Below are 17,499 nucleotides of genomic sequence, written 5' to 3'. Positions count from 1 at the left end.
CATTCGTAGTGTTCCAGGGTCATGTGATCGATCCCACTTTTGCGACTTTCCGACAAGCAAAGCTAGATTCATTTAACGACCTTGTCACTCACTTAACAACTGCAGGGATTCATTGAACTGCTGTGGCAAGAATGGTTGCAAAAGGAGGAAAAAATTTCACGGGACAAATGTCTCGCTTAGCCACAGAAATTATGAGCTCAGTTGTGGTCATAAGTCAAGAAGTAACTGCATCAGGAACAGTGGAAAAGGAAATATATTTTATGAAGATAAATGAGCTCTAAATAGTTTCTCTAGTTTAGCAAATTAAAGACGTGTGGACTTCAACACCCAGAATCCCCCAGACAATATGGCTGGCTGAGGGATTCTGGGAGTTGAAGTCCACTCATCTTCAAGTGGCCAAAAATTGAGAAATAATGATTTACAGCTTATTTATCTCTACAAAAACTGTTGTTATTTCCGATCTGTCAAGTCTGTGCATGGCCGGTTATGAAATTCAGCAGATGCAAGCAGCTTTAGATTTTTAGATTTGTCTCTAGGGAGAGAAAACACAGTTGTAGTAAACAGAAAAATAAAAGTGATATGACAGTTATATGGCTCTGGCATTTGCTACCCAAGAGTTTGCATCAAAAATTGGATGGGGAAGTAGGTCTTGCAAGGAATTGACACACTCCAGCCTTTTGGCAGCGCAAAAATTATGTAGAAGGAGGCAGATCAAGACAGGACTGGGGAGAACAGGCCGCCATTCAACTTAGAATAAACTTGAGTTAGGTGAAACATGTTAACACCTTTCTTGCCACTGTTATGGAAGGTAGGGCAAGCAAGTAGGATGCTTGGCTGCATAGCTAGAGGTATAACAAGCAGGAAGAGGGAGATTATGATCCCGCTATATAGAATGCTGGTGAGACCACATTTGAAATACTTGAAATACTTTGAAATACTTTTCATTGCTACTCCCTCCAAGGTATTTTTCCAGCCCTAAATCTTTGCAGGATTTTTCATTGCTACTCCCTCCGAAGTTTTTTCCAGTCCTAAGTGTTTGTAGGCTTTTACATTGCTACTCCCTTTGAAATATTGTGTCCAGTTCTGGAGACCTCACCTACAAAAAGATATTGACAAAATTGAATGGGTCCAAAGACGAGCTACAAGAATGGTGGAAGGTCTTAAGTATAAAACGTATCAAGAAAGACTTAATGAACTCAATCTGTATAGTCTGGAGGACAGAAGGAAAAGGGGGGACATGATCAAAACATTTAAATACGTTAAAGGGTTAAATAAGGTTCAGGAGGGAAGTGTTTTTAATAGGAAAGTGAACACAAGAACAAGGGGACACAATCTGAAGTTAGCTGGGGGAAAGATCAAAAGCAACATGAGAAAATATTATTTTACTGAAAGAGTAGTAGATGCTTGGAACAAGCTTCCAGCAGACGTGGTTGGTAAATCCACAGTAACTGAATGTAAACATGCCTGGGATAAACATAGATCCATCCTAAGATAAAATACAGGAAATAGTATAAGGGCAGACTAGATGGATCATGAGGTCTTTTTCTGCCGTCAATCTTCTATGTTTCTATGTTATTAAGTGAATTGATACAGTTGTTAAGTTGTTGTTAAGTGAATCTGGCCTTCCCCCTTTTGCTCGCCTGTCACAAAATTGGATCATGTGACCCCGGGGATGCTGCAACCTTCACAAGTACATGCCAGTTTCCAAGCATCCCAATTTTGATCACATGACTGTAGGGATGTATGAAAAATGATCCAAAGCCCACTTTTTAAAGCACCGTTGTAACTTTGAACAGTCACTAAGTGGATGGTTGTAAGTGAAGGACTACCATATTTATAAGATGCACCTTCCCCCATCCCAAAAGAGAATGAAAATTTGGGTGCATCTTATGCTCTGAATTTAGCTTTTTCGAAGCTTTTTTCTCCCAGGCCTAATGTGGTGCTAATCTTCCTGGCTCTTCCTGGCTTGCAGGCTTTTTCATTGCTACTCCCTCTAAAGTTTTTTTCCCATCCCTAAGATTTTGCAGGCTTTTTCAGAGCTACTCCCCCCAAAGATTTTTGTTTCAGCCTTAAGCCTTTGAAGACTTTTTCATTGCTACTCCCTCGGAAGAATGTTTTTTCCAAGTCAAAGTCTTTGTGGGCTTTTTAATTGCTACTCCCTCCAAAGTATTTTTCCAGCCCTAAGTCTTTGTAGGCTTTTACATTGCTACTCCCTCTGAAGAAGTTTTTTCCCCCACCCCTGACTTTGCAGGCTTTTTCATTGCTACTCCCTCCAAAGATTTTTTTTCAGCCATAAGTCTTTGCAGGCTTTTTCACTGCTACTCCCTCCAAAGTTTTTTTTTTTCCAGCCCTAAGTCCTTGCAGGCTTTTTCATTGCTACTCCCTCCAAAGTTGTTTTTTTCCAGCCCTGTCTTTGAGGGTTTTTTCATTGCTACTCCCTCTGTTTTTTCAGCCCTAAATCTTTGCAGACTTTTTAATTGCTAATCTCTCCGACGTTTTTTTCCAGCCCTAACCAAGGGATAAAATAATGTGCTGAAACTGACCAGACTAAGGACGCTAGTCAGATGAATACCGGCTAGGCAGATTTTACGATGTTTCGAAACAACTAAATAAATTACATGAGATGTGCGTGAGGATGGCAGATCCTTTTGTCAGAGCATCCAGGATTTCTCTGACCATTCTGTGGCAGGAGGAGGTTGTGTGAAAAGACGACACTTGTGATTGTAAGTTAAGTTTATTATTCAGGGAATGGAACATGTTACAGTTAAATCAGTTAACAAGAATACCCACGGTTGGATTTGGGAAACACCAGTATGTTCACCCAGCTGCCCTTCCCCTACATTTCCAGAATGGGAGGGGAATCAAATATGGTGAGGGGTAAACTAATAACAGTCTTTTTCCTATAGAACTGGTTCAGTTTTTATCCCCTTTCATGTCCCAAATCTACATAAATAGTGTCCAATAAATTAAAACACCCAGTTTAAGAAAAAAATAAATAACCTCAGACACAATTGGCAACATAAAAAAGGCAGAAAGTAAACAGTATTTTTTTAAAAAAAAAAACCCAACAACCACAGAAAGTGCAAAATGCTACACAGGGTTAATTTCCCTTTGTGTGCAAATCTTTTGTAAACTATGCTCTGGAACGGGATGTAGTAAAAACAGGAGCGAATTGGCAAACGAGACAATGTAGGAAATCAGGGGCAGTGAAGCTTAATCGGAGCTGCAGGTATTCCTCAACTTACAACCACAATTGAGCCCAAAATTTCCGTGGCTAAGCAGGACAGTCGTTGAGTGAGTTTTGACCCATTTTACAACCTTCAAAAATGACCCTGCCAAAAGTCCGAATTCTGATGACCTGGCTGTGGGGAGGGCTGCAACGGCTGTTACGTGTGAAAATCCGTCTTATGTCCCCTTTGTTACACAGCATGGTTGTAACTTTGAATGGTCACTAAGTGAATGGTTGTAAGTTGAGGACTACCTTCCCCAGCGATTTCTGCAAGTGGCTTTGAGCCCAACTAAGTTTGGACCCATTAATTTGCATTAAAAGGAATTTGTAACCCAAGTACAGAATGAAATCTGGTTGCAGCAGTTTGTGGTTCTTTATACACCCAAAACAGAAACAGCTGTGAAACTACACACCAAGTGGATTGAGATTTTGAGATCTAATCAATCAAATAGTTTGGGAAATGTTAATAACCTAATTTAATTTGGGCTAAAAGTGCCACCGTTATAAACAATTTAAGTCCAATTAAAACTATAACATTATTTTTTCCTTAATGTTTAAATTAGGGAAAAAAAAGTTATACTTTTGATTGGACTAAAATTGTCAATAATGGTGGCAGTTTTAGCCCAACTTAAATCTCTAATTAACGGACCACAATTAGCAAAAAACAACACAAAAAGGAATATAATGATGTTTAGTAAACAAATTCACCCTAATTACTAGCTATTTATTTTCTCTCGACTGATAAAAAAAAATATTGGAGCTTCAGAAAAGGCAGATTTTGCCCAGGTAGTCCTCGTTTAACGACCGTTCAAAGCTGTGACGGTGTTAAAGCTTTGCAACCTACCCTCGCATTTAATGACCATCAGCGCCCTGCAATTACAGGATTGTCAAGCGTGCAATTCACACAAGTGGCACTAACAGAGAAGGTGGAAGGAAGATTCTTGTGATGTTTTAACGACCGAACAGGAAGGGAGGTGCTCGACTCAGTCGCTGCCATGTGACTTTCTACTTAGCAACCAAGCCAGCCGCGCCTAATACAACACATTTAGAAAAGGCTGGGCCATCAAGCCATTAACTCCTTTTAATCATCATCTGGATTTTCTGCAGACCAGTATTTTCGTTGCTAACCAAGATGGCTGCTAAGTCTTTTCACAACCTTTTTGCCATGGTTGTTAAAGGAAGCCCTGCTGTTCATTTAACGACCATTCAGTGGTCATTAAGCGAATCCGGCTTCCCCCATTGACTGCTCAGCGGAGGCCACTTGGGAAGGTTGCATATGGCGGCCATTTGACTCCAGGGATGCGTAAAGGTCTCCTCCTACCTCTCCGGTTGGTCTCAGTCAGTGTTAGTGGGGGGTCAGAGGTCGACCTCTAGGCTTCTCCCTTGTGGGGTGCCTCAGGGGTCGGTCGTCTCCCCCCTGCTATTTAATATCTACATGAAACCACTGGGTGAGATCATCCAAGGGTATGGGGTGAGGTATCATCAGTACGCGGATGATACCCAGTTATACATCTCCACCCTATGTCCAGTCAACGAAGCAGTGGAAGTGATGTGCCAGTGCCTGGAGGCTGTTGGGGTCTGGATGGGTGTCAACAGACTCAAGCTCAACCCTGATAAGACGGAGTGGCTGTGGGTTTTGCCTCCCATGGACAATTCCATCTGTCTGTCCATCACCCTGGGGGGGGTGGAATCACTGACCCCTCAGAGAGGGTCCGCAACTTGGGCGTCCTCCTCAATCCACAGCTCACATTAGAGAACTATCTTTCAGCTGTGGCGAGGGGGGCGTTTGCCCAGGTTCGCCTGGTGCACCAGTTGCGGCCCTATCTGGACCGGGACTCCACTGCTCAGTCACTCCATGCCTCATCACCTCGAGGCTTGAACTACTGTAACACTCTCTACATGGGGCTACCTTTGAAAAAGTGTTCGGAACTTCAGATCGTGCAGAATGCAGCTGCGAGAGCAATCCATGGGCTTCCCCAGGTATGCCCATGTCACACCCAACACTCCGCAGTCTGCATTGGTTGCCGATCAGTTTCCGGTCACAATTCAAAGTGTTGGTTATGACCTATAAAGCCCTTCATGGCACCGGACCAGATTATCTCAGGGACCGCCCTTCTGCCGCACGAATCCTCAGCGACCCAGTTAGGTCCCACAGAGTTGGCCTTCTCCGGGTCCCGTCGACCTAAACAGTCGTTTGGCGGGACCCAGGGGAAGAACCTTCTCTGTGGCGGCCCCCCGACCCTCTGGAACCAGCTCCCCCCAGAGATCAGAATTGCCCCCCCTCCTCTCGCCTTTCGTAAGCTCCTTAAAACCCACCTTTGTCGTCAGGGCATGGGGGAATTGAGATATTCCTTTCCCCCCAGGCCTATACAATTATGCATGGTATGTTTGTGTGTATGTTTGGCTTTTAATAAGGGTTTTTAGTTATTTTAAATATTAGATTTGTCATATGTTGTTTTATTACTGTTGTTAGCCGCCCCGAGTCTACGGAGAGGGGCGGCATACAAATCTAATCAATTAATCAATCAATCAATTCATGCTGGTTGCCAGTTCTTGAATTCAGATCACTGGAGGGGGCTAGCGGGGCTGCTGTGACGGTCGTAAGTGCGAGGGACTAGTTATGCTTCTGTTGTAACTTCAAACAAATGGTTGTACGTTGAAAACTATTTGTATCCCCATCTCAGTGACTTTTAGATGGTGGACTTCAACTCCAGAATTCAAGGCAACCTGGCTGGCTGGAGGGGATTCTGGGAATTGAAGTCCTCCCCTTTTAAAGCATAAGCTGATTGGGGAAGTGCAGCCCTCTTAAAGTCACTTAAGAGAAGAAACAGCACGTGTTGCTACTAAATAAAGCTCAATTTCTGGTCTGCATTAAAACCAATGCATCTCACAGCCGAAAGTTAAAGCCAAAGTCCCATTTCGATTCTACCCAAATTCAAATCCTGCTGCTCCAAAAAAATCTCCCCCCCTCCTGTAAGACCCCCAAATGTTGCTTCTGGGTTCAGATCCGGAGATTTCCATCATCCATCATCCCCAAATCTGTCAATCGATTCTTTTCATTTCTACGGCCGCGCAAAAATTGCAGCGTTCCAGCCATAGCATTAAAAAATACCACCAGAAATTTCCATCCCAATTTTTTCTCTGTGTTAGCATTGCCTTCTGAATGGCTCTGTACAATATTTTTATCTTTTACCTCCCTGCAAAATGGCAGATGTCAACCACTGCATTAACAGTCATTCCCTTTTGTGTTATATTCAACAGTTAAAGTGCACAGAGCAATCTAAAGACTGCTCCAAAATGGCGAGAATCCCAATTTTTCCCCCCCTGTTTGAGGAAGAAAGTTAGAAATAGGAGGAATAAAATCATTTTTCCTTCTTCAGGTTCTTAGCAAGTCAGGTCCATTAAGTCAAAACAGGCAAGTTTGGTCAATGGCTTAGATTTGTTTAAAAACAAAATATTCATGCTGTTAAATAAGTGGGATGCAGGCAACTTAGCTATTCTGGCCAATTCAGTTTGCTAAATGGTTCTCCTCCAGGCAAACCTATAAAGGAGGTTTAACAAACTATGATCCCGAAGAAGTCCCGAGCGGATGAATAGATGGAAAGTGGGGCTCAACCCAGCTCATAAATTCATCGGCTCCCTTATGGATCTCTTTCTAAATTGTCTGTCTATTCACTTTGACACGATGCCTTCTCGAAAAAAGGTAGGGTGAAGGCCAATCCAGACACTTATAAAAATAAAACATAGAATCCTAGGGCCGGAAGGGACCTCAAGAGGTCTTCTCGTCCAAACCTCTATTCAAAGAAGAGTTTTATACCATGCTGTCAAATTGTTTTTGAAAACCTCCAGTAATTGAGTGACCACAATCCAAGGATGGAGATTTGAAGGCTTCCTGGAAGACCCAAAAGTTTGCCCAACACCTGAGGTGCAACTGGAGCGACGAAGAAGACCGTGGGTGGATGGGCAGGTGATTTTAGCTAAAATGTTGCAAGTCACATGGTCACCTTCCCACCTGCTGCCCAGATTCCCTCTACCACGTGGACAATTTCAGGGTCTCCCCAAAAGGCGGGGAAGGGGGGAAGGGACCCCTACGACGTGGTGCTTCCAAATCAGCTGCAGAATAACCCAAAAACGAGGTTGTCGACTTTATGTCCTTCCTTTTTTCCCACTTCAACAGTCCCCTTCGCCAGTTAAAAGAACATGGGTCCCTTTGAGAAATTTAAACCAAACTCCCCTTCGTTTAGTATTATCCCAATCAGGAACACCTTCCACTTTCATGAATTTGTGTGTGTGTGTGTGTTTACTAATCCGATACCTAAAGGAAAGTTCCAGGAGCTGCCCTTGGGACCCACGAGAACCTCTGCTTCTCCAGCTGCCCAAATCTCTTGGGTTTGTGTGTGTGCGGTGTTTCTTAGGTGAGTTTCCGGATCCTGCGGTTCTGCCGGTCGATGTTCATGTTGGCCCGATCCACGGAGGACGTGATGCCATCCAAGGCTTCGTCCTGCCGTTCCAGCTCCGTTTCGGTCTCCAAGGCCAGGCACTTGAGCCGCCGAAGAATCTGGTAGGAAGAGAAGAAAAAGAGAAGTTGGTGGCGGCTGGAGCCGAGGGAGGAAAGGTCGGCCCTCCTTCCCGTCGATGCTGCCTGGGGAGAATCTTGTAGGGTACAGGCAGCCCTCGACTGATGGCCAGCTATCGGGAGCGGAGGTTTGGCCACTGAGTTGAGGGCAGCCGTGTAAACGGACTCAGGAGCGTAAGAAGAGGAAAGAGAAAATCAGGTCCCACAGAGTCCACTTCCGCCAGGTCCCTTCGGGCCAACAATGTCGTCTGGCGGGGCCTAGGGGGAAGAGCCTCCTCTGTGGAGGGCCCCGGCCCTCTGGGAACGAACTCCCTCCAGAGATACGTACTGCCCCCTCCCTCCTGCCTTTCATAAAACTTAGAAGACCCACCTCTGGCGTCGGGCATGGGGGCCGTGAGCAATGAGATTGTCTCCGGCCAATATTATGAATGACTGAGTCTGATGAGTGGGGTATGTCTGTATAGGGGGTTCGTAACACTTTTAGCATCTATATATCAGTCTTTTAAAGTAAATTAGGTTCTCTTTATGTATTTATAATATTGTACGCCACTCTGTCACTGTGAAAAGGGCGCATAGAAATCTAATGAACGAACTAACTAACTAACTCACTCACTCCCATCAATTTCAGCTCAGCCCTGGCAATAATAATAATAATAATAATAATGATAATAATAATAATAATAATAATAATAATAATAATAATAATAATTTATTAGATTTGAATAAGAGAGACAAGAAAGGAGAGGAAGAAGAAGGAAGGGAGATGGAGGTGGGGAGGGGGGGAAAAGGAAAAGGACGGGAGAAAATAAGACATGGAGAAAGAGGAGGAGAAGGAGATAGACAAAGGAAGAGAAGGAGACGTGGAAGGAAGGAAGGAAGGAAGGAAGGAAGCCAAAGGAATAGAGGGAGGAAGGAAGGAACGGAAGGGAGCCAAAGGAATAGAGGAAGGAAGGGAGAGACGGAGGAACAAAGAAATGAAGGAAGGAATGAACAAAGGAAGGAAGGGGGAGAGCAGGAGGAAGGGAGGGAGGGAGGTACAGAGAAAAGGAAGTGGAGAATGAAGGGAAGGAGGAGGAGATGGAGAGTTAAATATGGAGGAAGAAGAGGAGAAAAAGAGGATTCTGTACGTATGTGTGTGACAGAGGGGGGAATGATGAATGGAGGGATAGAGGGAAAGGGGAGAGGAAGGGGGGGGGATGCAGAGTCTGGCCTGAACCTCTTTGCCAACTGCAGCCCACTCATTTGCTGACGGCCTGACTCACAGCAACTGCCCTTCACAAGCCTGGACTTTTAAGAGAAACTGGGTGGATCCAAAATAAACTGACCCATCGGTGCCGAATTGAGACGGGGGGGGGGGGGGGCGGGGGGGGGGGGGGAACATTAAAAAAAAAAACCCACAGCCTAAAATCCTGAGGTTCGCCACTGCCTGACGGGGTTCCCAAAATCCTGCAGATGGGACCGGGAGCAGGAGGGGAGAAACTGGAGGCCCCTGGCAGGACCCCTCTGCCAACCCCCCCCCCTTTGCCAGACCCTCCCTGCTTTCTCCAACCACAGACTTTAAACTAATATTATCCTGTCTCCTCCCATCTTCCCTGACATGATGTCAAACTTTGGGGAGCGGATAGAGAATGGGAGGAGGAACAATGCCACCACGCAAACACTACTGGGCCTCCTCCCGTGCAGGTGATGGACTTCTGGAATGGATCCCAGATCCCGCAAAGGGAGGATTCCCAGATCTCTCTCACGGAAAGTCTCGGAGGCGCCTTTCCACTGCAGGGGTCTTTTGTGTTGTTGTCACGACCCCACAAAATAAGGATCAGAGGAAAAGGGGGGAAACTTCCCTTCTCTTCCCCATGTTGTAGAGTGAAGCCAAATGATTTCTGAGCTGCACGGATCCCTCTCCAGCAGGCCCTGGGTTCATATGTGTTGGTTTGTCTCGGTATAGCTAGGCTATGAAACCTTCGACATCACCGAGCAGAGAATTTTAACAGAGCGTGGATGTGTGATAAAGCCAAGACACAGACTTAGTTAAATAAGTATTATGTACATATAAACAAAAAATAGAACAATCCAGAATAAGCACAAAGCAAATACAGGATAGTAAGCACTGAGCAATTACAAGATTAGAAGCACAAAGCAAAAATTTGGGGTTTTAAATTAACTTAAATATTAGATTTGTTTACATTGTATTATTATTGCTGTGAGCCGCCCCGAGTCTGCGGAGAGGGGGCGGCATACAAATCTGATTAATAGATAAATAATAAATAAATAAAATACAATATAGATAATAAGCACGAAGCTAATACAAGAAGATACGCACGAAGCGTAAACACAACTTCCCCTCTCTCAGGCAAAGTGAAAAGGGAAATGACTGAGCAGAATAATAAGCTTTTATAGCTTCAACGAGGAAGTGACGAAACAGCCTTGAATATTAACTCTTCAAGTACAAGTTTGGTACAAGTGTACAATATGCAGTTTACAATGGCAATCCCTAACAACCATGTACCCTGTAGTATCAATCTCCCCCTTATGGGTTGACATTTAAACACAGTCCCATCTAATGTTTCAGGTTATACCTAGTACAATTATCAATATGCGGTGTAGTCCCCTGCGCCTCGGTGAAATTGTCAGCAATTTTAAGTTCTCCATAATGCGATGGTTCCACACCTGCACAAGCTACTAAAGCCTTGTACCTATCCGGCTCTTTCCAATATGGCGCACAATTACTGTGTTTTTTCAGAGTATAAGACACACCTTTTTCCTCCCTAAAAGAGACTGAAAATTCAGGTGTGTCTTATACTCTGAAAGTAGCTTTTTTTTAAAAGCATCCCCCCCCCCCCCAAACTAGGTGCCAACCATCTTTCCAGCTCTTAACTTGCAGGTTCTTTCATTTTTACTCTTTGCTAAGAATGTTTTTCCAAGCCCTAAATATTTGCAGGGTTTTTTTTCATTGCTATAACTTGCTCCGATATAGTTTCTTTCTAGCCCCAACCAGGTGCTAACAATGTTCCCAGCTCTTACCCGCTTGCAAGCTCTTTCACTGTTACTCTCTGTGAATAATGTTTTCCAAACCCTGCCTTTGTAGGTTTTTTTTTTATTGTTCTACTTGCTCCAAATATTTTTTTCCAACCCTATCCAGGTGCTATCACGTTCCCAGCTCTTACCGGCTTGCAAGGCCTTTCATTGGTATTCTCTCTAAATAAGGTTTTCTTAAAGCCTTAACCAGGGGGGAAAAATAATGTGCTGAAACTGACCAGACTAAGGATCCTAGCCAGATGAATATCTAGTAAGTAGATTCTTTTCCCTGTTTTCCTCCCCAAAAACTAAGGTGCATTTTATACTATGAAAAAACCACCAGGCCTGGGGGGCACCCCTCGACTGATAACTTATTTCTGAGAGAGAAAGAAAGAAAGAGAGAGAGAGAGAAAGAAAGAGAGAGAGAGAGAGAAAGAGGAAGGGAGGGAGCGAGAGAAAAAAATGAGAGAAAAAAGGGGAGAAAAAAAGAGAAATGAGAAAATGGTTGAGGCAGAGAATGAAAGGAAAGAGAGAGAAACAAAAGAGAGATTTGATTTAAAGCATATGATAAAAAGAATAAGAGCGAAAACCCTCCCCAGCCCTCACCTGTTTTGGGAAATGGTTCAAGAATGTGTATACACAAACACAAACACACACAGGGGGGGGGGGAGACAGGGATGAGAGGAGAGTGTCTTAGAGTGTCATTTTGGTTGGTGGTGTGCCCCAGGATTTGGTAAATGTAAAAAATGTGCTGCGGCTCAAAAAAGGTTGAAAATCACTGGGCTAGAGGAAGGAAGGAGGAAAAAGGAAGGAAGGAAGGAAGGAGGGAAAGAAGGAAGGAAGGAGAAGGAAGGAAGGAAGGAAGGAAGGAAGGAAGGAAGGAAGGAAGGAAGGAAGGAGCAATAGTGATAGCAATAGCATTTAAGACTTATATACCGCTTCACAGTGCTTTTGTAGCCCTCGCTAAGCGGTTTACAGAATCAGCCTATTGCCCCCCAACAATCTGGGTCCTCATTTGACCCACTCCAGAAGAGTGGAAGGCTCAGTCGATCTTGACCCGGTGGTGAGATTTGAACTGCTGAATTACATATAGGAGTTAGCTGAAGGAGCCTGCAGTGCTGCAGTCTAACCACTGCACCACTCGGATGCTCTTGAAGAAAGAAGAAGTAAAGGAAAGAAGGGAAAGAGAAAGAAAGGAAGGAAGGAAGGATAGAAGGAAGGAAGGAAAGTAGGGAAAGAGGAAGGAAGGGAGGGAGGGAGGGAGGGAGGGAGGGAGGAAGGAAGGAAAGTAGGGAAAGAGGCAGGAAGGATAGAAGGCAAAGAGGAAGGAAGGAAGGAAGGAAGGAAGGAAGGAAGGGAGGGAGGGAGGGAGGGACTGCTGAATAGAAAAAATAATATTATTTAATCCTCTCATACCTGACGGATCTCCTGCGTTTCACTCTGGGAGACCACCTGTTTCTCCTTCTGCATCTGAGCCTGCTGCTGCTCCTGGTGGTCTCCACTCCCTCGTGAGGAAGAGGGTGTCGCTCCGGTGTGAACTAGGCTTCCCACAAACCAGAGGCTGCAAGAAGAGAGGCAGAAGGGGGGGGGGGTGTTAAGCAAAACACTGCAGTTAATTAAGAAGTCTGATGACCTCTCTTGACACTGTTGTTAAGCAAGTCACTGAAAATGTGAAATGAATGAACCACACCGGATCTGATTTTTCTCCGGCGACTGTTGAGAGAATCACATGATTGTTAATCAGACCTGACTTGTAAATACATGCTGGTTACGAACCAGCCAAATTTTGACATGTGACCCTGGGAATGATGTGATGGTCATAAGAATGAGGACTGGTGCTAAGTGCCTTTCTTTCCTGTGCTGTTTATTTATTATTTATTTATTTATTAGTTTTTACACTGCAGTTAGTCCTCGACTTACAACCACGGAAATGTCCATCGCTGAGCAAATGTATTTTGCCCCATCTTCTGACCTTTCTTGCTGCGGTCATTAAGTGAATCCCTCCAGTTGTTAAGTTAGCAGCACGGCTGCAAAGTGAATCTGGCTTCCCTGGTCTGACTTTCCTGGTCAGAAGGTCGCAAAACAGGATCACATGACCCTGTGACCATCATAAATATAAGTCAGTTGCCAACCGTGTGAATTTCAATCACATGACCTTGAGGATGGCTGCAACGGTTGTTAAGTGTGAGAAACGTTCGTAAGTCGCTTTTTATACTGGTGTTGCAACTTCAATCCCTAAATGAACTGTTTTTAAGTTGTACGTGTTTTTATTAGTGGGGTGGTGGTTCTTTTTTAGTCAAGAAATAAATAAAAATAAAAACAGATTTGCTAGAAAGATTTTGAATGTTTTAAATTATACTTTTTGATATATTTTATTTATGTTTTTAAACTGTATTTGCAAGATCAACAGCCTTACAAAAATCTAATATTTTTAAAGAAGTCTTGAATGCTTATTAAATAATTTGCAGGTTTGTCTTAAAATTTAATCCAATTTTAAATTTAATGTAAAGTTAAGTAGGTAAATATCTTTAATATCTCCTCCCCCACCCAAAATAATAAAAGAAATAAAATAAGATGTACAGTAAGTAAATCAAGACCCAGTAGCCACCCTCTTCATACATTGGGCGGGACCCTCGTTGGACTATCTCTTAAAAGAATTGTCGTTACTAGAGGACCCCCACCTCTACTGCTGCTGCTACTGTAAGTTCAAGGACTATGTATGTATGTATCTATCTATCTATCTATCTATCTATCTATCTATCTATCTATCTATCTATCTATCTATGTAGACCTCTGCGCCACGCTTCTCAGCCTACTCAGGGTGGCGTACAACATAATAAACACAGTACAAAGTGTATAAGAAATCTAATATTAAAATATTAAAACTTTTTCAAAAAATCTAGCACCCCATTTATCCTAAACACAATCATCCACATTCATCCAACTGGATCTAGCCACTCATAACATCATCTGGAGTTAGCTCTCAACACTCACGCCCCCCCCCCCCCACATGCCCACCAGCAAAGATAAGTTTTCAGAGCTTTGCGAAAGACCAGGAGGGAGGGTTGGTGCGTATCTATGGAGGGAGTTCGTTTCGTTCCTGAGGGGCGGGGGCCGCCACAGAGAAGGCTCTTCCCCTAGGCCCCAACAGATGACATTGCCTGTCCGACGAGACCTGGAGAAGGCCGACCTTGTGGGACCTAACCTAACTACCCGACTTTGCAAGCATGGAGCTTTCTCTTTGCTGGGAGACACTAAGCAAGCCCCCCCCCCCCCTCTCTGTGCCAGGGTCTCCGCTGGAACAGGATATGCTGGCTGGAGGAGGGCGTGGGGGAGGCGAGGGTGTGTGTGTGAAAGAGCCTCCTTTAGAGGAAGCTGCCCCTGCCCCAAAGAAGCCCACCAGCTCCACCGCGACAGCTGCCGGGCTCTGGGCCAGGAACCGTCCTGCAAAGCCGGCTAGACGAGGCTTGCAGAGATTTCGGAGGAGGCCCTGTGCCAGGAAGCCTGGCCCTGTGTCAGCTCGGGATTGTGTTACTTAATGGAAAAGGCAGACACAAAAGCTGCGGCTAAAAATACAACTGGCCCTCCCATACACCCACCCTCAAATCCTCCCCAACGGCCCCCACCACCCGCCCAGGAGTTAATTACCGGGGAGTCTTAATACACACACACACACACACACACACACACACACACACACACACTCCAGCAGCAAACCGGAGCCCAAGGGCAGCCCCATGGCTACAAGGGGAGGCATCGATGCGGCGGCTAAATTTAACGCTCTTCACAACCCAGCCAGCCGATCCGTGCAGGTGCAAAACTTTCCAAAACCTTTTCAGGTAGTCCTTGACTTACAACTGTCTGTTCAGTGCCTGACCAAAGATACCCCACACACACAAAAAGCACAACAAAAAAAGGAACTTGGGACCAGTTCCCACCCACCCACCCACCCACCCTATGGCCATCCCGTCATTCCCTGTGATCACATGATCAAAATTCAGAGGCTTGGCAACTGGCGTGTACTTATGACAATTGCAGCGTCCCAGGGTCACATGATACCCTTTTGTGACTTTCTGACAAGCAAACTATACTGTTATTTATTTATTTATTTGATTCATTAGATGTATCAGATTTATTTATTAGATCACTAATAATAATAATAGTAATAATAGTAATAATAGTAATAATAGTAATAGTAGTAGTAGTAATAATAATAATAATAATAATAATAATAATAATAATAAAAATAATAATGGTATCATAAGCCTGAAAAAGTTGTCGAAAATGAGCAAGCAAAACTACTGTGGGACTTCCGACTTCAGACTGACCCAATTCTGAAGCATAACACACCGGACATTGTGATTGTGGAGAAAAAGAAAGTATGGACCATCGACATCGCAATCCCAGGGGACAGCAGAATTGAGGAGAAGCAGCTAGAGAAATGAGTGAAATACGAAGATCTAAAAATCGAGCTGCAACAACTCTGGCATAAGCCAGTGAAAGTGGTCCCAGTGATATTTGGCACGCTGGGCACAGGGCCAAAGGATCTCAGCGGACATTTGAAAACCATCGGAATTGGACAAAATCTCCACCTGTCAATTGCAAAAGGGCCGCTTTACTGGGATCGGCAAACAATTGGGAAGCGCCCGACTGATGATGAAATACGAAATCCAGCATAGTGATCTAGTTCAGTGTTTCCCAACCTTTTTTGAGCCGCGGCACATTATTCATGTTTTCAAAATTCTGGGGAACACTGAAGGGGGGGGCGGGGGGGGGCTAAAGAAAAGTTTGGACAAAAAAAAATATCTCTTCCTCCATTTCACTCTATTTCTCCCTCCCTCCCTCTTTCTCTCCTTCCTTCCCTTCTTTCTCTCCATCCCTCTTTCTTTCTTTCTTCCTCTCTTTTTTGCTCTCTTTCTCTCTCCCTCCTTCCCTCCCTCTATGTCTTTCCCTCTCCCTCCTTCCCCCTTTCTTTCTCTCTCTCTCTTGCTTTCTTTCCCTCTCTTTCTCTTGCTTTTCTTTCTCTCATTCTCTCTCCCCTCCTTTTTCTCTCTCTCTCTTTCTCTCTCGTTCACCACGCCAGCAACAGAGAGAAAAAGAAAGAGCGAGAGAGAGCCGGAGAGAGAGTGAGTGTGCGCAGCAGCCATCAGCCTCCTCGCCCTCCCAGACGTCCCCAGCGTCCGGCATCGCGCCGCCTCCCATTAGCCCGGCCGAAAGCCACACAGTCCCGGACTCCCGGATCGCTCGCTTCTCCGGCCAGTGCGGCGCTTTCCTTGGGCAGATGGCTTTGCTGACCGGAGAAGCGAGCGATCCGGGAGTCCGGGACTGTGTGGCTTTGCGCCATGAAGAGAAAATGGCAGCAGGGAAAAGTCGGCTGTTTTCTCTTCATGGCGCAAAGCCACACAGTCCCGGACTCCCGGATTGCTCGCCCCAAGGCAGGAGGCGGCGGCAGAGGAGTGTGGGCGGATCGGGCGGGCAATGGGGCAGGACGGAGAAGCCAGGGAAGCGTTTGGCCGGAGGCACCGTGGGGGAGGCAGGGGCAGGGAGGTGCGGCAGTGGGTGCCTCCGGCCAAACGCGCCCCTGGCTTCTCCGCCCTGCCCCCATTGCCCGCCCGATCCGCCCACTCTCCTCCGCCGCCTCTCGCCGCGGCACACCTGACGTTGTCTCGCGGCACACTAGTGTGCCGCGGCACACCGGTTGGGAAACGCTGATCTAGTTTGCTGTGTTGTGCTGACATAATAATAAGAACAACAACAACAATTATTATTATTATTATTTTAATTTATATGCTGCCCAATTTCTAAAGGACTCAATAACAACAACAACAGAGTTGGAAGGGACCTTGGAGGTCTTCTAGTCCAACCACCTGCTTAGCAGGAAACCCTTCCACTACTTCAGACAGATGGTTATCTAATATCTGCTTAAAAACTCCCAATGTTGGAGCATTCACAACTTCTGTTCTGATCAACTGTTCTGACTGTCAAGAAATTTCTCCTTAACTCTAAGGCAGGTTTGGTTAACAACAGCAGTGATTTGCTTAATAAATGTGGCAAGAAAGCCATAAGATGGGAACAAGACCGTCCCTGAACAAACATCTGCTTAGCAATGGAAATTTTGGGTTTGATTGTGGTTGTAAGTCAAGCACCTCCTATACAGGCAGTCCTTGACTTACAGCAGCTCACTGAGTGACCACATGAAGTTACAACAAGACTGAAAAATGTCCCTAGTGACCAATTTTCACATTTATGACCGGTGCAGCGTCCCAAAGGTCATGTAATCAAAAATCAATCACTTGGTCGTGGTGTCCCGGGGTCACATGATCCGCTTTGTGACCTTCTGATGAGGAAAGCCAATGAGAAAGCCAGATTCGATTAACAACTGTATCCCTAGCTGAACAACTGAACAATTGATTTACTTAATGACCATGACAAGAAAGGCTGCAAAATAGGGCAAAACTCATTTAACAACCATTTTGCTTAGCAATGGAAATCTGGGCTCAATTGTGGTTGTAAGTCGAGACTATCATACTTAGCGAGCATTCAAAGTCATGACGAACATCCATCAAAAGATAGAATAGAATATAGTAGAATAGATAATAGAATAAAGTAGAATAGATAATAGAATAGAATAGAATAAGTAGAATAGAAAATAGAATAGAATAGATAATAGAATGGAATG

At 44.8% G+C, this 17,499-nt stretch overlaps 1 protein-coding gene across 1 annotated transcript in view; it reads right to left on the bottom strand.

Annotated features, from left to right (window-relative positions):
• Positions 1-2,721: 2,721 nt before the first annotated feature.
• Positions 2,722-17,499, bottom strand: part of SNAP47 (synaptosome associated protein 47) — a 34,188-nt gene continuing 19,410 nt past the window's right edge. The window contains exons 4-5 of the mRNA XM_070726475.1: positions 12,237-12,381; positions 2,722-7,787 (exon numbers count right to left, since the gene is read on the bottom strand). Coding sequence (XP_070582576.1) covers positions 7,641-7,787; positions 12,237-12,381 — 292 coding nt within the window. The 3' untranslated portion in view covers positions 2,722-7,640. The remainder of the gene's footprint in view (positions 7,788-12,236; positions 12,382-17,499) is intronic.

The sequence above is a fragment of the Erythrolamprus reginae genome, chromosome Z (assembly GCF_031021105.1).
Source record: "Erythrolamprus reginae isolate rEryReg1 chromosome Z, rEryReg1.hap1, whole genome shotgun sequence".
NCBI classification, from domain to species: domain Eukaryota; kingdom Metazoa; phylum Chordata; class Lepidosauria; order Squamata; family Dipsadidae; genus Erythrolamprus; species Erythrolamprus reginae.
Note: the sequence above shows the minus strand (reverse complement) of the source record. Positions and strands in the feature narration are given on the sequence as shown.